This window comes from Prionailurus viverrinus, chromosome B1, assembly GCF_022837055.1.
Source record: "Prionailurus viverrinus isolate Anna chromosome B1, UM_Priviv_1.0, whole genome shotgun sequence".
NCBI classification, from domain to species: Eukaryota; Metazoa; Chordata; class Mammalia; order Carnivora; family Felidae; genus Prionailurus; species Prionailurus viverrinus.
Window position 1 is genome coordinate 45,664,843 of NC_062564.1, and position 27,686 is coordinate 45,692,528.

A 27,686-nucleotide genomic window follows, 5' to 3' on the forward strand; every position below is an offset into this window, starting at 1 on the left:
ATGTTATTTAAAATTTGTTTATTTCCACATATGGGGGGGGCGGTTTCTAGCTCTTTCTGTAGTTGATTTCCAATTTAATTCCATTGAGTTCTGAAAACAGATTTTGTATGATTATGATTCCTTTAAATTTCTTAATGTATTGGCCCAGAATGTAGGATGGCCCTGAAGAATGTAGTCTATTTTGTATACTTAAGAATGTGCATATTGCTATTGTTGAAGTATCCTACAAATGTCAATTAGATCAAGTTGATTGATAATCCTGTTTAGAGCAACTATATTCTTACTGATTTTCTGCTAACTTGATCAATTACTGAAAAAGGGGTCATTAAATCTCCAACTTTAAGAGTGGATTTGTTTATTTCCTCTTTCAGTTCTATCAATTTTTTATTCCATGTATTCTGATGATCTGTTTTTAGGTACATACACATTTAGGATCATTATATCTTCTTGAAGGATTGACCTCTTTATCATTAAGTAATGTCCCTCTTTATCCATTCTCCTTGTTTTGAATCTTCTTTGATAAAATTCAAGCTTTCTTTTTCATTAGTATTAGCACGGGTTATCTTTCTCCATCTTTTCATTTTTAACTGGTCCAAATATTTATGTTTAAACTGAGTTTCTTGGGGCGCCTGGGTGGCGCAGTCGGTTAAGCGTCCAACTTCAGCCAGGTCATGATCTCGCGGTCCATGGGTTCGAGCCCTGCGACGGGCTCTGGGCTGATGGCTCAGAGCCTGGAGCCTGTTTCCGATTCTGTGTCTCCCTCTCTCTCTGCCCCTCCCCCGTTCATGCTCTGTCTCTCTCTGTCCCAAAAATAAATAAAAAACGTTGAAAAAAAAATTTTAACTGGGTTTCTTATAGTTAGCATACATTTAGGTTCTGTTTCCTTATTCACACTGATGATATGTCTTTTACTTGTTTTATTTATACTATTCTTATTAAAAGTGATAACTGAGGGGTGCCTGGTTAGGCATCCAACTCTTGTTTTCCGCTCAGGTCATGATCCCACAGTTCTTGAATTCGAGCCCCTCATCCAGCTCTGTGCTGACCGTGCAGAGACTGCTTGGGATTCTCTCTCTGCCCCTCAACTGCTCACCCTCTCTCTCCCTCTCTCAAAACAAATAAACTTAATTTAGAAAATTTTTAAAAATGAAAATTTAAATTGATCACTGATATAATTGGATTACCTACCATGTTTGTAATTGTTGCTATTTGTTACATTTATTCTTCTCTCATACCTTTTTTTTTTTTTCTGTCTTCTCTGGTTTCAACTGGGAATTTTATATTAATTCATGTTAACTCCTTTAGGATATTGCTTGTACTTCTTTTTTTTTTAATTAAAGTTTTTTTAAAATTTATTTTTTATTTATTTTTATTTTTTAAAATTTACATTCAAATTAGTTAGCATATAGTGAAACAATGATTTCAGGAGTAGATTCCTTAATGCCCCTTACCCATTTAGCCCATCCTCCCTCCCACAACCCCTCCAGCCACCCTCAGTTTGTTCTCCATATTTATGAGTCTTTTCTGTTTTTCCCCCCTCCCTGTTTTTATAGTATTTTTGTTTCCCTTCCCTTACGTTCATCTGTTTTGAGAGACAAAACAAATTAAAAAAATTTTTAAATTGCCTTTAAATTTGCAATATACATTTTTGACTAATCTAAGCCCACCTTCAGATAACACTATAATGCTTTGTGCTGGTAGCTTATGACAAGAGTATTCCTGATTCTTCCATCTCCTCTCTTATGACATTGCTTTTATTCATTTCATGTATGTATACGCCATCAACACTGATACAATTTTACTGTCAGTACTTTAAACGAGAAACTGAAAACAAAAATGAAGTATTTTATTTTACCTTCATTCATTCCTTCTCTAATGCTCTTTAATGTAGATCTGAGTTTCTGACCAATATCATTTTCCTTCTTCCTGAAAAGACCTTCTTACTTTCTTACCTTCTTTTGATTCTTCTTAGAAGGCAGGCCTTCTGGTGATGAATTCCCTACGTTTCTGTCCATCTGAAAAAGTATTTTTCTCTTTACTTCTGAAGGAAAATTTCACTGCATATAAAATTTTAGGTTGATGGGCTTTTCCCTACCAATACTTTAAATATTTCACTTCACTCTCTTTCTTACCATAGTTTCTGACAAAAAGACCACTGTAATTCTTATCCTTGTTCCTCCACAAGTAGTCTGGTTTTTCCCCTCTGCTTTCCTTCACAAGTTTCACTTTGTTTTTGTTTTTTAGTGGTTTGAATATGATATGCATAATTGTAGATATTTTCATATTTATCATACTTGGTGTTCTCTGAACTTTCTGGATCTGTGATTTGGTGTCATTAATTTTGGAAATTTCTCAGCCAGTATTACTTCAAATATTTCTTCTGCTCCCTTCTCCCTTTTTATTCAAAAATGGATGTGCTACACAATTTCAAATTGTCTCATATTTCTTCAGTATTTCTCTGATTCTTCATTCTTCTTTCCTTTTTCTTACATATCACTTGGGGAAATTTCTGATGACATATCTTTAAGCTCACTCATTCTCTCTTCTGCTTTGCCCAGTCTACTAGTGAGCCCATCAAGGCATCTTTTTCAAAATTCCTGTTATAGTGTTTTTGATTTCTAGCATTTCCTTTTGATTCTTAGAATTTCCATCCCTCTGCTTATATTACTCATTTGTTCTTCTATGTAGCTTACTCTTTTCATTAGAGCCCTTAACATATTAATGATACTCATTGTATTTATTTTTGTTTAGTTTTTTTTAAGTTTATTTATTTATTTTGAGAGAGGGAGAGTGAGTGGAGGCGGGGCAGAGAGAGAGAGAGGGAGACAGAGAATCCCAAGCAGGCTCCATGCTAACAACTGAGCTTGAATTCACAGATTCTGAGATCATGACCTGAGCCAAAATCAAGAGTTGGACGCTTAACTGAGCCACTCAGACACTCCTAATCATACTCATTTTATTTTTTTTAATGTTTACTTATTTATTTTGAAGGGTGGTGGGCAGAGAGAGAGAGAATTGCAAGCAGGCTCTTTGCTATCAGCACAGAGCCCAATGCAGGGCTCAATGTCATGGCTTGTGAGATCATGACCCGCGCCGATGTCAAAAGTCCGACGCTTAGCTGACTGAGCCCCATAATCATACTCATTTTAAATCTCCTGTCTGATAATTACATCTGAGTTTTGTTCTAATTCTTGCTTTGTCTCTTTAAATAGTGTTATTTCTTGCCGTTTAGCATGCTTTTTGTTTTGCTTTGTTTTTATAATGGGATATGATGTATTAAGTAGTAACAACTAAAGTAAATAGATGTGAGTGTGAGGCTTTATGTTAATCTGGCTAGCAGTTGCACTATGTTTAATGCTCTGTGTGGCTGAAGTTCCCAGAGGCTTCAAATTCCTCTCTAGTGTCCTTGATTTTGTCTCATCTGTCTTTGGGTTTCTCTAAGGACTGTTTCTTGCATAGTATGCCCTTTGCAACATTTTCAACTATAATCCACTGTCATTATAGCTGAGACCTGTTGGTGTGGTAGTAATGTACAGGAGAGGGGAAGATTACATAATTTTGTGATTAAATCTGTTTTTAGTAGTCCTGTGATCTTCACAAGTGTATCTTAGCTCTACCCTGCTCCCCACACATGAGCAAGAAGGCTATACAGGGCTCAAGTGGGAGAAATTCCATTCCCTGACCTGAGGCAGGCACTGGTAAAACCTTTTCCCCTGGGGAGTAAGCCTGTGTTATGGTGAACCCCGGGGTGTATTTCACTACAGTTACTCTTCCCCTTCTGCTGTCGGAGTTGTTGAAGTATTTTTTCTGGCTCTTTACTGTGAGAATTTGGTAGAGTTCCTGAAGGTAAAACCCCCAAAAGTGTGGATGTTCCTGTAAACGTGCAGCCCCCAGGAGTTTCTCACTCTTCACCTAATCTGCACTCAACATCCGTCCATTCACCAAAATTACCATTTAAGCTCACACCAGTGTCTGGGTCCACTGGGTCTCTCCTCAGGTAGGTGTATCTCTGCCGTGACTCTCCAGATTTCAGGGTGATGGTTTGTCCTGTAAACCTCAGCTCTCGGATGGGTGAAGAAAAGTCTTTAATTTTCAGTTTGAATAGTTTTGTTTTTCCTGTTGTAAGGACAGGAGTGATGACTTCCAAGCTCTTTACATGTTGGAGCTAAAACTGGAAATTTGGCAATGGCTTTCCTTCTTCTCCATAATGCAAGTTTCAGAGGCTGGTTCTTCCAGGTCACAGAACCAGCTCAGTTTTCAAATATGGTTCATACCGTAGCACATCCCATCTACCTGTTTAATCTGAGAACTCCCTCTTCGGTAATTAAATATACTTTCTTCATGGGTCATTATGGTGTGATTTATGACATGTGTGTAATTGTCAGAATTACTGTGGGTAATTAAAATATGAAGTGAATGCTGCCAGAGGCTTCAGTCACTCTCAGTGCCCTCATTAAAAATCAGGAGCTGACCAAATTATAAATAGACTGGTTTGCACAAGTTCCAGGCAAAACCTAATTATGAAACTTATCCTTATTCTATCAGAACTCACTCCATTAGTCATGCAAATTCTGAAAATGATTAAGTTATTTTATGTGCCGGAATTGTGGAATTAATAATAAAGAGGTGAGTAGCAGTAATTAGACATTACTATGAAACTTTATTATGTCAGGTCACTCTGGGTCATACTGTCTCTCTTCCTGACCCCACATCCAATACAACACAATACACACATACACACACACACATCTTTGAAACAGTTTAGAAAATGGCTTAATATTTAATAGTTTTAGTGGATTTATAAGAACTTTTTAAAATGGGAGCCAAAACAAAGAAGGATTTGTAAACTCTGCATGAGGTATTATCTTGGAGTTGGTCAGAGAAAGAGATTTAGTAAGTATCATCAGGGGAATCCTTTCTCTCTACAAAAGGCAAAATACCACAAGGAGAAATCAGTTACTATGAGGATGTTTCAAGATATGGAAGCTGGACCAGGAGCAAGTGATAACTTAAAGCTTAAAGGGCCTTTAGATGACCATGTCTACCTCCTTTCTAATTTGCAGACAGGGGACTTAGCCTAGAGACATTGTGTGGTTGCCAGTGAACAAGAGAGTCAGGTTTGAGCTTAGTGTCATGCTTCTTTTCTCTAAAGTGCGGGAGGACACAGACTGATGGGGAAATTGGTGAACATCAGTTTTCTCATCATGGGACTGGGTGAAAGAACATTGAAGGCAGGTCCATACTAAATTTCCAGAGTATGTAAAAGGTCATCAACTGGTGGTTTAGTTTGGTGAATCATAGTCTCATCTGAGACAATCTGTTACTATATATAGAAACAGAGACATCAAGATGCTTACTCAGAAGAGCCTGAGAACTTTGATGACTCAATCGATACATGTCTGGGAAAGCAAAAGTAAATAAAATTTAAAAGGTAAAAGAAAAAGAAAAGAAGGGAGGAATAGGAAAAGGAAAGAAGGGAAGGTGGGAGATGAAAAAAGAAGAAAAAAAGAAAAGCACACTTCAGAGACAGATCTAAGATTCAAGAGTTACACATTTACATATCAGTTGTAGGGCCTTCAGCATTGCCAATCAGCTGGACTGGGGATGGGGCTTATGCAAATGTTCCTTTGTGGGGACAAAGGGGAAAATAGAGACTGTGGGTGAGGAAGAGAGAGGGGTAGTGGGAGGGAAGGAGAGAGGCTCATTTCTAACAGGAGTACATAAATTCAACTCTGCATAACTGACTGCCTTTATAAACTCAGTAGCTATTTGAAATTTACCCTTTGGTACTCTCTCCTTGGGTTAGGGGCAGAAAACTTTCTGAGATCTCAAGTGAAAGGCAGCAAAGCTGTGAACTTTGACCTGAAGCAGTTCCTCCCTCAGCCCCTGGTGGTTTTGGGTAGCAAGGCAAATGGCAACAATGACACGGATGTATCCAGATGGCATCCTCACACAAATGTGACAAATAAGCAAAGGTGGAAGGTCCTTGGGAGGCTGACACAGAGGAAGAGATGGGGGACAAGAGGGCCAGTGGTACCGCATGAGAGAATGGGTCTGGTCTTGGGGAAGGGGCTGCCGAAGCTCACATTAGGTGTCTACAAGTCACCTACTGTAAATTTTAAGAGAGAATGGAGGGAGATCTGACGTTAAGGGATCTGGGGATGGAGAGATGAGTGAGCATGACTGATAAACTCAGGAAAATGTAGAGCTTTATCAGAGAGAAGGTAAGGGTCTTGCTGACAGGTGTAGGAGCCAATCAATTGTGTGTGTAATTGTGTGTGTGTGTGTGTGTGTGTGTGTGTGTTGTATGATTTGACTTCACAGCAACACCATGAGGTAAATAGTAAAAATATTCTCATCCACTTTTTATGATGATGAGAAATTAGGCGACTCACTCATAGTCCTAAGACGTTAAGCAACAACTTGGATTCCCAACACCTAGACTCCGTGTCTATTACATGCTCCTCTACAACATGCCGGTACTTGACAGAACTGATGTGGTGATAAGTAGAGAAGTGAGAAAAATTAACACGTACTTCCCCCCACTGCTTGGCTTTTTAGCGGGTTGTTTTTTTCTCTTGTCTCCAAGGGTGGCAAGGCCTCAGGACTCTGCAGAGGGGCTCATGTGACAATTAGGCAGCTGCCTGGTCCCATCCGAGGGGGACAGCTAAAAACTCCCAAGGGCACACCTTGCCTCATGGTGTCCAAGGCCTTCGAGACCTCTGTTCCTGCATCCTCCATCAGCGGCCGAAAACCCCCTTGGGGAGACTTTCTTTTCTTTTATATGAGTTCCAAGGGCCCTGCTGAACAATTCAGACTGCACGGAATCCTTTGAATCCTTTGTGCACCCCACAGGATGCTCGCATATTTGTCACTCACTCAAAGAACAGTAAATCCTTCCAATGCGTCTTCTTGTTCTGTGTGTTTGTGTTTCAAGTTTCTCAGCTTTTTAGGGTAAGAGTATGACACATTCACCTCCAAACATGGAAGTGTCTCAGCGACAGGCACTCTGAGAAAATGCATTTGAAAATGGCATTTGTTGGCTTGCTGGAGCCAAATACGGCCACCTCATCTCTTGCTTGAAACCCAAACAGGGTGACTGCCAGTCAGGGATTCCAACCAGCTGGTGGAATTGGCCTGCACAATCTGACAAAAGGGATCCCTTTTCCTCAACAGCAGCTTCTCCACCTCTTTCTCTCCCCTTTTTGCTCGAGAACGCACAGTTTTGCACTTGTCCTTCATACAAATAACTGGAGGGTGGGAATTATTCAGAAAGCTCATGTTCGACACCCCATCTGTTCATTTCTGACGGCAATATATAATGTAAGGCTATAAAAACTTGAAAAATAATGCAACATAAAAAGGGATTGACTCAGCTCCAAGAGGCCATAAATGGTAACAAATACCACTGGATGATTTATTTCATGCTGTAATCTTTACAGTAAGTCATCTTTCAGACATTTCCTTGTGACAGGTTTTAATAATATTAATGCCCAGAGCAATCCAAATCATCGCCAATAGACGTATTTATCAAGCTGCCAATCCGAGTAAATGAAATTCTATAAGCAATAATGTAACATGTTTAAAGGAAGCTAATAAAACAAGTCAGCAGAGAAATATTACTTCAAAGTATTCTCTCCCTCTAATCCAGTCCTGTATGTTATACAGCCAACATGCAAATCTTTCCATACTTGATTTATTGCTCCAAAAATACCAATGACCTTTTCCCCAAGCTTCTGTATATTCACTCTCACACATTCATAAAGCCTGCCGTGCATCCTGCCAGAGTTGCTGAACACTGGAGTGCTTAGCATTTATTGTTATGTTTGTCTTGCTTTTTACGCAGGTACTTGATTGGCAGCTGCAGTGGATAACATCTAAGTTTCCAAGCCTTATTAAAATGTAACAAATATCCGAGCCATAAACCGATCTTTGCAGGACCCATTCTAGGCAGGCCATCCAGAATACTTGAGAAAGTGACTTGAGCAAAGTCCCGATGGTTCACTAGTTGCCAGGTAAATTTCACATGAGGGGAAAGCCAACCTGTGTTTTCCTTCAATCAGGTTTGCTTCACTTTGCATTAATTATTTGTTATTCATGCAGATCACAGTACGCCAGCTGTTAAAGCATTTGGCATTTCAAATGCAGCTCAAGATCTGCTTCCTGCAGGAAGCCTTCCTTATTAATTTCACTCATTTTCTGATCTCTAGCGCAATAACTTCTGCTAATTAATGAGTCCATAAAAGCATAATGCACCTCAAAAGCACTCACCAAATAGTAGATGGAAATACAAAGTGTATCCATTTATTTGATCCATTCTACAATGAACTGATGCATCCTTTTCCCTTGCATATCACACATATGCTCCTTGGGGATAGATTTTTTTTTTTATTGTTTAATGGGCATCACAAGTGTTCACCATGACACTGTGTACCCTGTAGGGGCACGGAATTATACATATTTATATCTATATCTATGTCTATTATAGATCCTCTAATTGACATGATATTAGTTAAATGTGTTTACTTACGGTGATTATGGTTCCTATGTTTATATGGAGTAGATAATGGGAGTAGATCCCATTATCTGCACTTCCCTACTTCTTTGAGAACTGCCTCATCCCCCACAAGTGGCCATGTTTGTTCCTGATGACTCTACTCCCTGGATATGATTGGGCAAGTCAGGAAACCTAATTTGAGCTGAGCAAATCACACCCTCTCTTCCTATGATCAGAAAATGGGATACTGGGAATCTTGTGACCTAGTTCATAGTATCAGAACTGGGATGCGGCTTGAGGACAGGAGTAGCCAGATTCTGCAGAACAGGGATACAGAAGGCTTCTGTGCAGAGAATGAAGCCCACGACCCATTGGGGGTGCAGCTGGAGAGCACTGGCGCAGGGCACACAGGTTCCAACTTATTGGCTCCAGTCTTAATGGAAAACATGCAGTGCTTTCTCCCTTACAGTTTTGCTGTTCTGTGATTCCTTATTAGGTATTCTTTTTGTCTTTCTTTAGTTTAAAAGAATTTCTGTTATTTGCAAGTGATTGGACACTAATTACAATGTTTATTTTTCACTGATTCAGCTTTATAAAAGACCACATGAGAGACACACTTTGGTTTGAAAGGACTTCATTCCTTGTAATGGGAAGCCACATTTTTATTGGATATGAATCAAATACAAAGCCCTTTGTAGCTTGGTAATCCAGAGTATTTTGAGTTGAGTTTTGGAGTGCCCTTAGAACAGAGTGGGATTTTCTTAGACAAATATGAGAAGGGAATCACATTCTAGGAATATGCACAGGTCCACGGCAGGAAAAGGAGAATGGTGCATATTTGGAAAAGTGGGAAAATATAATACTGTTTGAGCCCAAAGGAGTTTTCTGAGAGGCAGGGACCTTAGGATGAAGGGTATTATTAAGGATTCTGATCTCATTCCTAAAGGTATTGACAAACCACTGAAAGGAAACAGTACTGTAAAATTTTCATGTTTGATACCTCATTCTAAGTGCAATAGAGGAATGGATGAGGAAGGACAAGAGGAAATGGAAGGAGACAGGGTGAACCAACATTTTCACCAGTGGTCCAGGGAAAGAAGATGGTGGCTTGGGTTGGGATGAGGATTGGAGATGGAAAGGGTGGAGAGACTTAAAATATTTTTAGGAGTTAAACAGAGAAAATGAGACAAATGATTGACTCCAGGACAGAAACCTATCTCCCAACTTCCTGACCTGTTCCTCTTACCTCTCACCAGGGTTGCCAGCCCAGACGTTGGCTACTGATAGATCTAGATTGGTTCACTGTTGGTTTTACTGTTCGTTTTGCCTTTGTTTTTGCCTACCTTAGAGTGTGTTCCTGAGTGCAGTGAAGAGACGCAGGTTATAAATCAGGCACTTGGGGAAAGTATTAATTTTAGAATTGTTTGCCCATTTGGTAGAGTGAAATTGGTTCCAGAATTGTTACTTTTCCTCCTTCTCCAATTCTTATTACTTCTTTTCAACTTCAGTGCTCCCGTCAATGATGTCTCGCCTTGTACACTGTGATTCTCAGAGTGAAAACAAGCCAGCCAGGGGTGGTATGAGAGTCACGGGTTGGGATACAGTTTGAAGAGGCCTCCCATCCCCTGAAAATTTTATTCTGTGCCCACATACATACAGCCACACTCCTGGGAATCACTGTTTTTATCTCTTCTCTCATCTTCTGTTATTTCCAGGCTTAGAAAAACATTACGATGAGATCCAGTGGTTAAAACAGTAAGATGAGGAAGAGTAAAGGGCGAGTACAAGAAGGAAAAAGAGCTGGTGACAGATGCCCAGATCTGGAGGTGGACCTGAGAATATCTGGCTAAAGAGTGAGAGACTGATGGGTTAGGAATGGCGTTCCTTTACTTCTACTGCCCTAACAAGGGAAATGTTCCAAGTGGGCAGGTAGGCTATGAAAGTCCCTCTGGAAGGAGGAATACAGTCAGGGATGACAGAGATAATCTACTTATGTGGACTGTAAAAACGTTTCTCATGTGCTCTTCCTCCTGGTCCCAAATAACCTTTAAGATTTAGAGTCACCTGACATAGGCCCGTGACTTTGAAAAACAGATGAATGTAAACTCACCTAAGATGGTTTTTGCCTGTTTTATTGAATAATATGTTCACCTTTCCCTCCTATAAATTAACTGTTTAAAAAAAAAAGACAGCTAGAATCCATATAAAGAGGTCAGAAACTTTTGCCATTGGGTTCATTGATTTTTTTTTTTTCCCTACCTCAGAGTTTGTTCCTGGGTGAGCTTAAGGGATGCAGATGAAAATCAATGGCTTGGGGTGGGGTGTGGGTGCTGAGAGTTGTTCCTGGAAGACTGAACTCATAGGCCAAGCAGATACTTGACCTGACTCTACAAATCCTTCCCAGTTATCTTCTCCCTCTGAGCCATCTCTAAGTATCTTAAAACTGGTTTCTGGTGTTGATCCACAAAATGGATTTCTCAAGGATTAAAACAGAAATAAAGTGAGAAAAAAAGGAAACATATCACCCACGGTCCTGGCAGCTCAATACCTACATGGTGAGCAAAAACTGAAATCAGGGACATTTAATTTAGAAAGGCCCAAGAATATTTGGACCTACCCTACAAACAGTGGAAAGCCAGGCACTAGGCTTGGCTGACTGTAAAATCTCACAGACTATTTCACTGGCAGCAAATCTAGCTAATCAGTATGAAAATGCTTTTGATAAAATATTATTTTAAGCACTTGAAATATTAATGTGTTCTTACTTGTGGTAAATGCAAATATAAAAGTCTTAAACATAATAATCATATCAATCAATCAATAAAGACTGTGAACATTTTTATGTTGTTAGACCATCTACATTGTTCTCAGTTACTAAGACATACCTATGGTTTGAGATGCTACCCTAAATCAAAGTCTGTAACGTCTGCCACTCCCCATTTCCGGCTTCTCTAGATCTTCCTGTAAATATGTATACATGTAATGTATGTATACATAGGTGTGTATGAAGTATAAATGTATAAAGTAAATCATATGTATATATATATGCACAGACATATGTGATTTACTTTATTGATTGATTCTCATATAGCAACCCCAGAATCTTCCCCCAAAGAGTAATTTATCCACAATGTAGGCACAAGCAATTCTAAAAAATATGTATTAAAAATTTCTTCCATTATCTAAACTGAACATTTTACTGGAAGTTTGAGACTGAAAATGGCAGCTTCTCTCATACTTATAAATTGCTTTATGATTTTTTTTAACCAGCTTTTCCCCACTGGTACCTTAAACACAGATGAGATAAAATAATACCTACACTTCATTATGAGGAAACCAGAAAGCAGAGAGGCAGCAGCCTGTATGGGTTGAAAACAGCCTCCAGGCGAGGGCTAAGCCTTGCCTGATGGACAGAGGCTCCTGAGGCAGAGAAGGCCCAGCCGCCCAGCCTGTCAAGGGCCAGCCTAGCACCCTACGCCATCTCGTCTGAGGGCGGAGCTGTGTTCCCAACATGATCCTGGGAGTGGAGGAAACTCTGGGTTTTACAATAAACATAAGGGGTTGTTTCTTGTCTTTACTAAAGGGTTCTCCACAGAAGTATGTATAATAATCTATTCATTTAGAACATAAAACAGAATAACATTTAGGGGAAAAAAAAGTATGTCATTTCCACATGTTTTAAGCAATATGACTATTGCTTAAAGACAGATGGGCTTATAAATAAAAACAAGAATGGTGGCTACTCGGCTTTTCTCGGGGCTTTGAGAACGGAGTGGGTTTTCAAGGAGCCAAGTTATTTAGTTTACGTTTTAGCATTATCTGCAGCGATATCTCAGAGTGAAATAAGTAAAATATCTGTTCCTTTTCACTTGGCAGCAGCAAAAATCTCAGGGAAAAAAAATAAATAAGAAATATGCAATCCCCACGGTGTAATCCCAGGGTATGGAAACTCACTTCTCTTAAATACCTCCCTCTGGCATAATTGACTTTTCATATGCATTTTAATAATGGCATTTCAGCAGGTTGCAAGGGAATTTTTTTTTCTTCTGTTGTTGTTGTTGTAAATTATGGTTTGGAAAAAAAGTGTTATAAATCTAATTACATTTTCACTTATATTAACAAGTCAGCACAATCTTCCAGCATGTTTATCAAGCAATTCCAATATTTACAGCTGACCTAATTGGTTGTGGGGTAGAAGCAATGAACAGTATTTTATTGTCCTGAGAGCTGCGCATGTGCTGAAGACAGCTGCTGAGGCCTACGGCTACCCAGCAACCCTGAAGTTTTGCCTGCCTCGTGTTTGCTTTGCCATCGTTGTCAATTAGCTGAACAGAACAGGATGCGGGGAGGGAAAGGGAAGTGGGTCTCAGTGTAGGGAGAGGAGGAGTTTGGTAAAGATGCCTTTTTTCAATCCTCTCTTGACAAGAAAGATTTTCCAATTATTTAGGGACTGTTACAGACTCAAAATGAAACTGTTGTTGGCAAGTTTGGGTGAAAAGTTATAAATAACTGCATTAAAGTCAACAATATGTTAGGTAAACATCTTTGACACTTGCTGAGTTGAGGACAATCATGGCCCCGCCCTTGACTTTCACTGTCTAAGCCACCGTGGTCTTTAGGAGCCCAGCACGGGACTAACATAGGCTGGAACTCTTATAGTCTTAGGTCTTTGGGGAAAGGGTTAAAAAAAGTAATTGTTCCACCTAGGCAAAGACCATATTGCTTCATGGGGAGACAGGGACTGGGTCTTCCTCTGTTACTAAAGGTGAGTTCTGCAGCAGCTTTATCACCCCTCAGATTTAAATTGAAATGACATTTATCTCTAAGTCCTCTGTCTTTCCTACTCATACAACTGGTGGTAACACAAATGAAGAATGCTAATAAGTTTTTAGCAGAAAGCTGCTTTGAGGTGAGTCTCCAGTATGTGGGTTCAATTATTCTGTGGGACAGTCATGTCTCCCGTGTCCTGATAATTGCTAACATTTATTGAGTGTTTCACTCTTGCCTAGGAACCTGGCCAAGAATCTTACACTTAGTCTTCTCATCAGCTCTGTGAGGTCGGTGCCACCTGTTTGACAGAAGAGGGGTCTGAGCCACAGTTCAGTAAGTGCCTTGCTCATGATCACAGAGTGTAGGAAATCACAGAGCTGAAGTCTCATTCTTGACAGTCCACTTCTGGCATGCCCACCTTACCCACGGGTCTGGTGGACTCCTGCTTTATCACTCCTGCTGCAACCTAAAAACTAAAATGCCATAGCACACAACAGGCTCTGATGCGTGATTTTAGATATACCTGAAAGGCCCTTATTGAAGGTCACCTAAAAACATATGTCCCCTTCTGGTTGATGCCTGAAATTCCCTAGTTAGGGAGATTTTCTTAGCTGAAATCCCTGATCCCTGATGAAAAAAAAAATCTACCTCTGGAAGGGCTAATATTTTTTTGAAAGTGATGTTTGGTTCAAATAGCAGATGTTGATGGGGATAGTAAGTACCTGGGAAATACAAATCCCAGAAAAGGATGGTGGTGAGTGTCAAGCAGAGAGCAAAGAATGCTGAATAAAAAGTCTGTAACCAGAGAGCCTGGGTGGCTCAGCCATTGAGCGTCTGACTTTGGCTCAGGTCGTGATCTAGTGATTTGTGGGTTCAAGCCCCATGATGGGCTCTGTGCTGACAGCTCAGAGCCTGGAGCCTGCTTTGGATTCTGTGTCTCCCTCTCTCTCTGCCCCTTCCCCACTCATGTTCTCTCTTTCTCAAAAACAAACATTAAAATTTTTTTTAAAAAGTCTGTGACAATTTTTCCTAGAAACTATGTAAGTCACGTCTCTAGTCTTTGAATAGAGTTTTATTTTTTTTTTATTTATTTTTTTTTTTAATTTTTTTTTCAACGTTTATTTATTTTTGGGACAGAGAGAGACAGAGCATGAACGGGGGAGGGGCAGAGAGAGAGGGAGACACAGAATTGGAAACAGGCTCCAGGCTCTGAGCCATCAGCCCAGAGCCTGACGCGGGGCTCGAACTCACGAACCGCGAGATCGTGACCTGGCTGAAGTCGGACGCTTAACCGACTGCGCCACCCAGGCGCCCTGAATAGAGTTTTAAACAGAAAACTAAGCTTCCCATAATCTTCACCTTGTGTTGTTGAGTTGGTCTTTTATATACGCCCTTAAACAAACAAGGTCTCATCTCTGTCTTTTAAGAGATTATAAATGACAAGAATGAAAACATGTAAAAACTACTTAATGCAAATAAATATATACACTCCATAAATGATCAGCTGTCCACTGTAATTTTTATTTCCATATTAACAAAGCTGCTTCCTTATCTTCCCACCCAGCTACATTGATTGAAATTTCCATACCCTCAAGTCCTAGAAGAATTTGACTTCATTTTTCTTAAGACCTGTCTACAGGTTAACAGAAAGGTTGAAAAAAGGCCTTTGTCCCTCCTTTATTACAGCCTCCTAAGCTAGTCAAATAGGGCAAAGAAGACAGGAATAATGGAAGGAATATGCTGAATTTTCCATGGTATTCCGCTGACATTTTTACAATGTTTATTTATTTTGAGAGACAGAAAGAGAGAGAGAATGAGCAGGGGAGGGGCAGAGAGAGAGAGAGAGGGTGAGAACCCCAAGCAGGTTATGTGCTGTCAGTGCAGAGCCCAACACAGGGCTCAATTTCACAAACCGAGAGATCATGACCTGAGCTGAAATCAAGAGTTGTATGCTTAACTGACTGAGCCACCCACGCAACCCTATTTTTAAGTAATAGCAACAAAATATTGTTTGATAATCAGAATAATTCATTTATTTAATGAATACCTAATGAATTACTCATATATATATACACACACACATATATATATACATATATATACGCATGTATATATACATATATATACACACACATATATACATATACATATATATATATGTATATATATATACACACACTTTTATAGTATTTTTGCTAGAGTCGTAGCACTTTGATTCTCAGAAATCCAATTTTTGGCTATAGGTACAAGGTAAGAACTAGAAGTTCTTTCTAAATTCTTATTCTTCTATTTACTAGCACCCTAACTCTTTCATTTATCTTTGGAATTCAGGCCCATTGTGGTTAAAAATATCATTTCTACCTGTGTAGGTGCATGTCTATCTTTATCCCTATCCCCATACCTATCTATACCCCTAATCATGCATGATGCATTTGTATTACCATTTTCCTTGTATTTTCTACTGAGACTTGATGAAGATACGTATTGTATTCATGACTGACACACACCCCTGCTAGGGGTTCCGACATATTCAAATGCCATCAGTTGCAATGAGGAAGGCAACTTCAGAGGTTCTAGAATCTCCAAGAATGCAAACATAAGTGCTATCTGGACTCAGAGAAAGGTAGATCAAATGCTGGCTTATACAGTTAATACTGTATAATACTGTATAAGCACATGTGGATTTCTAGAACATGATTTGAAATCCTATAGTAAAGGCAAACTCAATATGCATATAGGAATGAAATAATCAAAGAACACTTTTGATTTACTAGTTATGGACTCCATTTTATTCAAATAAAGAAGTCTCTGATTATCTAGAGGGAAAGTCATTTCAAAAGCTTAATATGGAACGAAGAAAGAAAAGTACCCACTCCGGGCGCCTGGGTGGCTTAGTCGGCTAGGCTTCCAACTTCAGCTCAGGTTATGATCTCACAGTTTGTGAGTTCAAGCCCCGTATCTGGCTTGGCACTGGTGGAGCAGAGCCCGCTTGAAATTCTCTGTCTCTCTCTCTCTCTCTCTCTCTCTCTCTCTCTCTCTCTCTCCCCCCTTCCCCACTTGTGTGCTCTCTCTTTCTCAAAAGAAAGAAAGAGAGAAAGAAAGAAAGAAAGAAAGAAAGAAAGAAAGAAAGAAATCCTATCACTTAAAAAAAAATAGTTCCTGCTCAGACAATTATATGCTTAGTTTCTATAGAAATCTCAGGATGTGGATACAGAAGAACCATGTGTGGTGATTTATATCCAATATTCTGACTCTGGAAAGACCCTGAAAACTGGTCCTCAGTAGGAGTTCAGTCATCACAGTCTACAGGATGGTGCTTCTCTTGCCTGGAGAATCCGGGGCACAGAATTCAATTAGGTGTGTAGAACTGAGAATAAAACAGAAGGAAGGATCCAGCTTCCTTGCCTAATTCTGTGTCAGAGGGTAGGGTGAGGGTGCATAGTATCTGGAAGTGAGTGATTAGATGGGCAAATGTCTCAGGAGTCATCCCTGAGAATAATTTATACAAGGGCTGGGAGTGAGTGTGCCAAAGAGAAACAATTTCTCCCAGTTAAGTGGATTTCCCCATGTCCGTATGGATGATGTGCCTCTGATACTAACAAGCTTCTGGCCTGGCAGATGATATAATGGCAGTTCTTCTGGATGCTCTGTAATTTTCTCAGAAACTAAAGACTGCCATGAAATCAACTGTTCTGGAAGGAGCTGAGAAACGGCCAAAGAGAGAGCTGGAATTGCCACGGAAAAGAGTGTTCCAGAGGGGGAACAGTGAGGTATGGGCAGATATGGACACGGTAAAGTGACTGCACCAGAGGGAGTTCCCATAGTACAGGTCTTCACTGAAAATCCTGATGATACACTCTGTTGAGCTGATGGGCTATGGATGGTGGGTGGTACACAGTGAATGAAATTGTGGAAGGTCTGGAACTTCACACCCTCTCCCCCTGAGTGTGAAAGGAATTGGTTGCAAAAGCATGAAAACCTAAGAGTCAGGGAAATAGTGACAGAGGAGGATGGGGGAGCAGAACAACAACATGACCCATTTTGCACTTGCTCAATTTAGGCTCTCCATAAGAACTCAGCATGTTTTATCCCAATTATTTAGGTCCTAATAGTATCTCTATTTTGCAGATGAGGAAACTGAAGCATAAAAGCTAAAGAGGATGGTGATCCAGGGTTCATGCCTGATATATGGACAATGCTCATGACCGATATCTGTGACACGCTTGACCTTTAAAGAGATAAGACTGGGTTGGATATTAAGAAAGAGAGAAAAAATGACATGCATGGTCTCCGGTCCTCTAAAAGCACATGGAGAGTATGAAGATGAAGTTGATACCATATTTACATATGATCTTAGTCACAGGTTTCACAAAGATATAGTGGGAAGGGAAATTATACAGGAAAGTTCAATATCTAGATTTCAATATAGTCTGTAGCAGTTGAATTAAAGCAGACCCAGAGGGAGGATTTCTAGGGAAGGGCTAATATACCCGAAGAAAACAAATCTTTTTTACAGGAAATGGTTTCTTCTCCTGACCCAGGTCTATCATATTTCTGCTTCCTCTTGTTCATTTGATTAGGTATCTGTCAATATGTACTTGAGTTTATAAACACCTATTTTTAAAAATACTGAATGACTTAGTGTGGTTATTGTGTTACTGGTCAGTCACAACATGATATGAAATAATTGTATCTAAATCTTCTCTTTGTAATACCTCATTAAATCAGTTTTACTGAAGAAGTGGATTTTGATAGGAGAGGCAGAGTAAATAACTCGGTAAATAACTATAGAACAGTAAAATGGGTAGAACTCTCTCAAGCTCACCCAAAATAGGGTAGCCAATAAAGAAATTGGAAGTGAGGGCAAAGGGGATCCAGGAGCAGTTGAAATGTATTTTTATTTATCATAAAGTTTTGCATAAGTCTCACTGGATCACCATGGAAAGAAAGAGGAAATATTCATCTTCACTCTCTCATGTTACATGAATCCCTTGATTTAACGACACAGAACTCAAGTGAATAGAGCTAGTGTTTGTTTACTTACTCAACAAATACACATTTAACTACCATCTATTAAATAGACTTTTGTGTGCTCATCTGAGAACCTAACTGCTATTTATAACATTGCTTATTCTATGGGAAGAGAAAGACCCCAGGGACACAATGAAATATTGGACTATAACTTTTGTATAAGTTAGGGCTGTCTGTATTGCTTCAGTACTAAGAATAGAAGATGGTAGTTTCTCAACTTACTGGAAAACCCACCGGTGGGCTGAAGATTACATCTTTAAAAGCACCAAGCCATTGTCAGCAAAACTATAAATAATGTTATGCTGTTTGGGGTATGTGAATGTAATACTATTAACACATCAAAAACGGATCACAAATAGCACACACCACACATTTTACATTTTTCCCCCAATCATAACTACTTAACTCTATTAAGCCATCAAATTTATTTTACTACTTGTTGTTACACAGAACATATGTTTATCAATTTAATAGCTGGAGTTATCTTTGCCCTGAAAAAAAAAAAGAAAAAGAAAAAACTAAAACAAAACAAAAACACACCCTATTTTATAGTACTAAGTGGGAGCAGGATCTGTCATTGATCCTATTAACACTGTACTTAAATCAACTGAGCTAACCAACTCCATTGATGAAATATCACAGAAATGTACCCACAAATGGCACTTATGTATATAGAAGTATTTATCACTGTCTAACCAGCAGGACTTTGATTATTTTTTTTAAAAATATGTAGCTCATGTGAACATATCTTGCTTTTCAATTAAGAGGTGCAGATGAATTAAGGATCATCTTTAAGAGCTGATCTGGCTGGCTAACTTTCATGATCTCTGACCTTCTTTAGGAGTTTTTAAAGCATATTCAGGGATTTCCTGGCCAGATATAGGGCTGAAAGGCCCAATCTATGAATGTACCATGCCATCTAGACCAATTCTCCTTTTAGATGTCTGCTTTGAACCACTTCCTTATTTACCATAGACAGTGCAGGTATTTAAGACAATGGAAAACATACCAATAAGTGATTTTTTTGTAACTGTACTACAGAATAATGAGGAAAAGTCTGTCAAACTGAATGCCTACATTTACATTTAAGGATTTTCTATGGCTTTTTGTACCCATTACTTGCCAATCCTCTATTATCACAGAAGATGTGGAAAAGGATAAATGAGCACATAAGCATGGCTGAAGCACTTCATGTGTTATCCTCAATGTTGTCTTTAAAGTCTCAAAAGCAATTTTTAAATGTGAATTATGTTTTTGTAACAATTGCGCGTTAACATAAACAGAACATGGGGTGCCTGGGTGGCTCAGTTGGTTAAGCGACTGACTTCGGCTCAGGTCATGATCTTTTGATTCGTGAGTTCGAGCCCCACGTTGGGATCTGTGCTGACAGCTCAGAGCCTAGAGCCTGCTTTGGATTCTGTGTCTCCCTCTCTCTGTGCCCTCGCACTCTGTTTCCCTCTCTCTCTCAAAAATAAATAAACATTAAAAAAACCATAATCATCACATATACACAAATACACAGATGCACAACACCAATAGCCAAGAAAGTATTCTTGAGAAATTTGAGATGTTCTTTCATACAACATGCTAGCACACATTCTCACCTCTGGTCAGGCTAGCTGGCACATGGAAGGCTCCGGGTTTCCCCCATGCCTTGCCCATGTCATGACCTTCACACAAGTTGAGATGCCCATTCTCTCCTACTTTTCCAAATCCCACCTGCCACAGGAAACTTTCTGGAACAATCCATCCACTCCTCACTGACCTCTTCTTCCATTGCCCTCCTGCCAGAATTATCTATGTAGCACTTCAAGGACTACTGCTTTATTTGAACTCTGATTTATGTTACATAAATTCAACTTGTTTACCCAACTAGATTGCATGGGGGTTGAAACATCATTTCTGTATCTCCAAACACATCAAGCAGAGTGCCTACTTAGCACATAGAGGCACTTAATAAATCCCTATTTACCAACCATTTAAAAAAGAAACTTGCAAACCTCAATTATAGTGAATAGCTGTTTTGTTGTCATTAAGAGTGTGAATTCCCGAAATTCCATAGCACTTTCCTCCACACAAAGTTCTTAATCCTTTCCCACAGATTATCTCAGTTTCCTAAAATACTGAGATAGAAGGCAAGGAAGGGCAGAAGCTATAATTCCTAGGCCTGTTATATTCCTCTTGGAAAATGTGGAAAATGCGCACACGAAGAGGTGGCACCTTTGGTGGCTCAGACGGTGACACCTGCCTCACCTGTGGGAGTGGTAGGGTGAAAACCTCTGTTAACCAGACCCAGCTCTCTGGAATCCCCAGTTAAACAGAAGCATGGTTCTTCATATATTAAAAGAAGGAGGTGAGTGGGGCACCTGGGTGGCTCAGTCGGCTAAGCGTCCGACTTCGGCTCAGGTCATGATCTCACGGTCCATGAGTTGGAGCCCCGCATCGGGCTCTGTGCTGACAGCTCAGAGCCTAGAGCCTGCTTCAGATTCTGTGTCTCCCTCTCTCTCTGACCCTCCCCCGTTCATGCTCTGTCTCTCTCTGTCTCAAAAATAAATAAACATTAAATATATATATATATATATATATATATATAAAAGAAGGAGGTGAGTTATTTAAAATAACAAGATCAAGGATTTTATTTAAAAATCTACATCCTTGATAGGTTATACACTTACTACATATGCAACCCAATTTTGTGCACCTTCCCAGGTATAGCACTTGATAATCACAATAAGGAACATCTGATGAGTACTTACTGTCAGCCAAGAATCAAAGAGCTTTAAATAACTAATCTCATTCAATTGTTACAAAACAAGAAGTGTTTATGACTATCATACTCATTTAATATAGCAAAACTGAGGTAACTAGACATCCTTTGAACTTAACCCTAACCCTACCCCACACCCACATTATGTAATGCCGGTACATATTGACTACACTCTACTGTTAATACAGTATCTACCTGCAGATAATCACAATTCTCAATCATTAAAAATTTTTCCTAGTATAGTATAGGTACTAAATTGAAATGTTGCCAACATATTACAAAACTATTCACAATGAACTTTGAAGCAATAGAACTTTTAGATTAACCTTCTATTTAAAAAAAATTAATGTTTATTTATTTATAAGACAGGGAGAGAGACAGAGTGCAAGCAGGGGAGGGGCAGAAAGAGAGGGAGACACAGAATCCACAGCAAGCTCCCGGCTCTGAGCTGCCAGCACAGAGCCCAACATTGGGGCTCAAACTCACAGACTGCGAGATCATGACCTGAACTAAAGACGCTTAACTGACTGAGCCACCCAGGTGCTCCATCAACCCTCTATTTAAAATCAACTGAACAGATCACCCTCCACTGCCAACCCTGCATTCTTGTTAATCAAGATTTTAATGCACTAAAGAACTGCAGGGAAAAAGAGAGGGGGAGAAAGAATTTCTTGACCCTATTTTGCCGATTCAAAAACAAAAGCAACCTCATCATCAGTTTGTTGGAAATAGGGGATGGATTAATACTAGAAATTGGGAATAATTGAAATTTCACCCCAGTCCACCTGTCTAGGGTACCTGATCTGAGAGAACACTGGGCAATGACCTTTGGTTGTCACAAGTATAAATTTCTCTGAGTGATGTTGCAAGGAGATATATTTGTTTAGCTTAATGATATTGGGAGAAGCAGAGATGAATTCATGTAGGTGGGGAACAATTCCGCTGGCCACTATCAGGGCTGATAAAGCCAATATTCTGGTTTACATCACATTGGTATTGCCCAAGGATCCTCGGAAAACGAGAGGGAATCGTTTCTCTGAGGCTCTTACCTGGTGGCGAAGCTCACGTTGCTCATCAGTCTTTCCTGTCCAAATGGCAAATCATCACTCTGTGTAGAATCAGAGAATTCCCTCATGCTGCCTCTCTTTACCAGAATTGTTGTCCCTGCAAGAGCAAAGCAATCTTAATGAGCCAGTCTATCTTTCTGCAAGGCATTTTTGAACCACTGCTACTGCCTGAGACATTTCTAGGCCCCCAACTAGGGAGAGGGTAGAGATCCTTAGCTACAGACTAATTCTAAGAGGATGGATTATAGAAATCTCTTCAATTTCCTTCTGCATGGTTAGAGAGTGGGTAGAAAATGATTGTGAGGATTTCAATACCATATGGATGCCTAAAATAAGCACCTATTGAGTTGCTGCTCTACCTTTCTAAGACATCACTCTAGCTCACCCAAGTGTAGCATCCCAGGGAGCTTCCTGTTACAGACAGGGTCTACAGCCACTATGGGACTCCAAGAAAGGATCACTATGCAAGTCCCTTTTCCCTTCTGCACAGGCTATAATTTATTCTCCTCAGATACTGCCTCCTTTGCTTTACATTTCCTTCAAGGAAGGATTCCTTTATGATTAATTTCAGCTTTTGAAGCATCTTGATCTTGCATGGGCGAGGGCTCAAAATATTTGTGAATTTCCAATCTGGAAATAATACAAAGGGAAATCACTTTCTCACCTGCAAAATGGGAATGATACTGGGACTTCAAAGGGTGACTGTGAAGATAAATGCAAGAAAGCTTGAAATTTAATAATGAAATGAGCTATTTTCAGCTCCTCTGAGATGGAAAAAAAAAAACCTGACACATGAACCATTACTTCTCCAGTGATGCCATTTTTATTCCAGAACCCAGATTCGACTTAGGAATTCTTTCAACACACTGGGCTAGGACATCATTATTGGTCAATCAGAATTGGCACTTAGTATTGTGATAAGAAATATCATTCTAAAGGATGCCTGGAAGTTACATGCTTCTCTTTCACTCTTCAAGGACCCTGCATTATCTGCTTGCCTGAACCAGACTGCTGGGTGATCAGAGATTGGGAACTGTCTGAGAAGAAGTTATCAAGGAGATGGACAAAGTCAAAGAGTAGTTATCACTGTTACTCTTCCTCCTTGCTTACCCAAGTGGAGAAAAGAAACACAACCTTTTTCTCCTTTGTCAATTTAAGAATTATCTGCGTACTCAGACTACTCAAAATGAGGAATTCATGTAGAGCAAACCTTTAAACCCACATATCACCTGGTTTGGGACAATGGCCGACAGAAAGAGCCACAAAGACATCTTGGTATCCCTCTTCTTTTGATGTAATTCTTTCTGACCCATTCTAATCCATGGAAAATATCAATTGAGTGAAAACACACTTCTGGAAGAAGAGACACCGCCTTTGGATATGGGATTTGTCAGCTTCAATCAGCAGTAACTGCATCACACAGGTGTTCTAAGAGTCAAGTTTAAAATGAGACTGCTCCCTACCTGTAATCCCCAGATGCCTTCACTTACCTAGGGTGGGTTGATGGGGGTTTTCAGGTTGACTGGTGTTTCCTTATTTCCTGGTTACCTTTTGCCCTGGGGGGAATGGCTCAGGGACAGAACATCTGAAGAAAATTCTGAGTGAGGATTGGTGTGTCAACTGTCAATCTTTAAAGGCTACCCACTGAGTACAGGTGATAAAAGCTGAACTATGGAATGCAAAAGGCAACGTGCCGAAACTGGCTTAGAAATGATGGAACGTTCGGGAAGTCTCTGCTTTCTCAAAGCCTAACTTGGCAGCCAACATTTGCCAGGTATTAAAAAACAGTGGGAGGGGATAAGTGGGTGAGGTAAGTGCTATGTATGAACCCCTTGAAATTTTTGCTAAAACTTTGAATCTTCCCTTGCGTTATTTTTAACAAAATCTCTTCTGAAAACACGTTAAATATCTGTATAATTTTGGAAACTTTCCCAGTTCTGGAAGTATGTGCATGTGGGGGTTGAAAGAGAAGCCTGTATGGTGGCTGGCGACACCTCTGGCCTTGGGCTGCCTGCCTGAAAGTGAAAGGTTAACTGGCACACGTGACCTCTCCTGGTCCTGGTCCCTTCCAACTCGAATTCCGTAATCCTAATGACCATCACAAAATGTCTAGAAGTGTTCTCTCTACCAGGTTGCAGACAGGACAGTTGAGAATGTGCAACATCTATTATTGCCCCTGCCCCCAGTTTCTATGCTGCTTCAAACGACTGAGGAAAAAGCAAAGAATACCATAGAAATCAGAAGCCAAAGTCCTCTATCTCAAGGCAGTTGATAAGCAACTGAAGTTTCTCTGATTACATTCTAAGGCAGTCTGATCATTTTAATATATATTTTTATCTATCTACAGATGACAATGTGCAAGAATTTTTTCATATTTTAGGCAAGAAAAGAACGGAATGGATTTTTGCCTTAACACTCTAGCTAGACTGTTAATGTCCCTTCATGATCTCCTATGACCTCCCTACAGATATTCCAGAGAAGGTTTATGGATAAAGCATCAGACCTCAAAAAAGGACATGGTATCTAATATATGTAAATTATTTAAAAAAAAAGTCCCTGTAAAAGGCCAACATTTTGATTACGTTTCTTTCTTCTTCAAGAAGTGATACCCTTGAAAGCCACGGGCAAACATTTTCTTTTTTGGCTTACATGATAGGTCTGCATGTGAAGACATACCTCATATATGGATAGCAGTAACTCTAACCCTTTCTATCTCATCCAAGAAATCTTATCATCGCCCAAATAAGCAAAAATAATTCCTATATTATTTGGATAATCATGAATCTGCCACAATTTCCTAAAAAGCCAAATTGTTGCAATTGTTTACAAAATTTAATATTTGGCCACCATTGTGACACGCCTAAAGAGTGGTATCATGTATTCTGGATAGGAACCGCTACTCTTAGGAGACAGAGAAGACGCAGGACAACAGAACATGCCAATGCCTTAGTCTTGCAAAAGGAGGGATAGCATTCATCCATCTGTTTATTTATTTCTTTATATATCCATTCATGATCAGAAGTTTTTTCCAAGAAAATTATTATAGCCATGAAAGATGGCATAGATTGGCATAAAAAGAGGCTAGATCCAGGGAAACCAGCCCAGAAGCTATGGTAATCACTGGGATAAGAAATAAAGAGGGACACAGCTGAGGTGGAGATAGACACCAAAGGATGGAGAAACAGAGTCCCACTTTCAACTACAGTATTAGAATAACAACTGTCACAAATATAGGAATACGAGATATTTGTACATGACCTTGGTAGGCTTATTATCAAGTTGCTTTCCTTTTTACTGAAATTCAGTGGGCATGTGGTCCCTGACCCTGCTTTAGAGAAGAAGAGTCACCTAAGAACCCCTTTTATTCTCTTGCCTACCTAAGGCCACTGGTGCAGGAGGAGAGCTTTGACCAGATTTCAGAGTCGCTAGGTAAGCCAAGCCAGAGAGACCAGCTGATAGATTCATTAGGGGATTTCTATCTCAACCTTCTGGGTTTGCAATTCTCCTCCCTGGGAAACACTGTCTGGGGTGACTCCTGTCTTAACAAGGTCATTTAGTCTTGGATGTTTATGAAAAAAGTGACCCAGGGCCAAATCGAAAGAGAACTGTGAAGTGGGGTACATTCAAGTTTGGACCATGGATCCAAACCATTTCATATCATTGCTTCCTGTCCCTGACTTCTTTCACATCCTCTCTCCAATCTCCATTTAGTGATTCCCCTCTTCTTTAGGTGTGACTCCACTGCAAAAATTAACACTTTAATGAGGACTCTAAAACAGTGCTCTGCAGTAGAGATTAGGGAAATCTGGAAACAACTTTCCTCAGGGCCATTTTCATACTGCTTATTTCCTCCATCCCACTGCACACAAAGATCTGTGAAAGCTCCTCCTTACCCTGGTAGAGGACCCCTACTCTAAGACTGGAGGCTTCAGAGGTTTCAGTGGTAAAATAGCAGGCAGTGAACTGTATAGTTAGGGCTGGAGAAGTTCCTGCCCAATAATTTACCTAACTATAGTAAGCAGAAAAACAGAAAGACAAGTCCTCCTGATCTGAAGGCTAGCCCTACTGGTCTTCCTGCTCTGAACCCCAAAACATCAGGGAATGGGTTAAAGTAAGTATAATCTGCTAGGACTTCTCTGCTAATTCTTATTTCATCTGCATTTCATTGATGAGAAAAGAAATAATCAGATTATTTTTGGGTTTATATTCCCACAGGTAATATGATAATTAACATACATATACTTACTATTTTCCAGGTACTGGTCTTAATGCTTTTTATATTAATATACTCCAGTTGTATACGCTTTATGTGTTAATATTCTCATTTAATCTTCTGAGAGATGTAATATTATCATCAGCATTTTATAGTAATCTGAAGCACAATGAGAGCTTAAATAATTTGCTTAAAGTCACACAGCTAAGAGGTGGCCAGTGCAGAATCCATGTTCTTCACACTGGGCTGCCTCTCTAAAACGTTAAGCTTATGAATTTAAGTGGAGAATCTCTGGTGTGGTTCCAGTTTTAAAAAGCAGAAGTGATCAAAGGAAAGAGGGATTATAAATCATGGAACATCAGAATTGAAAATGGCCACAGGGATGACAAGAACCGCCTGGCTTGGAAATAACACAGAGACTCCAAAAGGTAGCACGTCTTCCCTAAATCACAGCTAATCAGTGGTCATTGGCATTCAGGTCTTCTGAACTCTCAATTAGCATAGTAGGAGGAAGAAATTGGTGGGACTGAGAAAACTCAATTAGCTCAAGAAAGAGACAGTTATTAGAAAAGAGTGGACTGGGGATACTCTTCATCTGGCTCTGAAACATGAAATATTCAACCTGAAATTTGTACTAATCCAAAGTCAGAAAATTTTTCTATTTTGTCATCTACTGCTAAATTCCTAGACCCTTTTTGAAGGTTAATTCGCTGGGAGAATCTCCACATACTATCATGACTTTTCTATGAGGCCAAAGAGCCCCCTTCTATGGTGATGTCCTCTTCTGCACATTTCCTTGAGAGCTCTCTCCGGATTCAAATTCCCCACACAAGCCTACTCCCTAGCCGCCAGATCCATGAGCATTTCCTGGTACTCTGCTGCCATCGTCTGGCAAACAAAGCCAAGAACAGCTGCCTACTATTCGAGCATCTGTGTACCAGATAATTTGATAAAGTTCTCCTGGACATAGGGAATAGACATGGCAGGAGTGGTGACTGAGGATTAGTGCTGGGCAAGAAGAAGAAATGATCCTATTATGAGAAAAATCAAATATTCTGAGAATTGTGATAACTACAGAAAAGCTCAAACATTAGAGTATAAGTCTTACTAATTTACTACCTAGATACTATTAAATGCATGTTACAGAAGTGGGTAAAATTTGGCATATCTACAAATATGATCGCCAAGCCTTTATATTTAGGCAAAAATCTTTCCCTCTTTATACTAGAGCAACTTCCTGTTTTAAAAAAATATATAGTAAAACCACACATAAAAGCTGGCTAAATAGAGTGGTGATTACTAATTTTTATAAAACAGTTTTGTTTTGCAAAATGACTGACA

General features: G+C 39.7%; 1 protein-coding gene across 3 annotated transcripts in view; it reads right to left on the minus strand.

Annotated features, from left to right (window-relative positions):
- The window catches only part of KCNU1 (potassium calcium-activated channel subfamily U member 1), a 148,199-nt gene that overhangs the window by 48,627 nt on the left and 71,886 nt on the right, over window positions 1-27,686 (minus strand). For all 3 annotated transcript variants that reach the window (XM_047854823.1, XM_047854822.1, XM_047854824.1), the window contains one exon: window positions 22,115-22,229. In XM_047854823.1, the coding sequence (XP_047710779.1) occupies window positions 22,115-22,229 (115 nt within the window). The remainder of the gene's footprint in view (window positions 1-22,114; window positions 22,230-27,686) is intronic.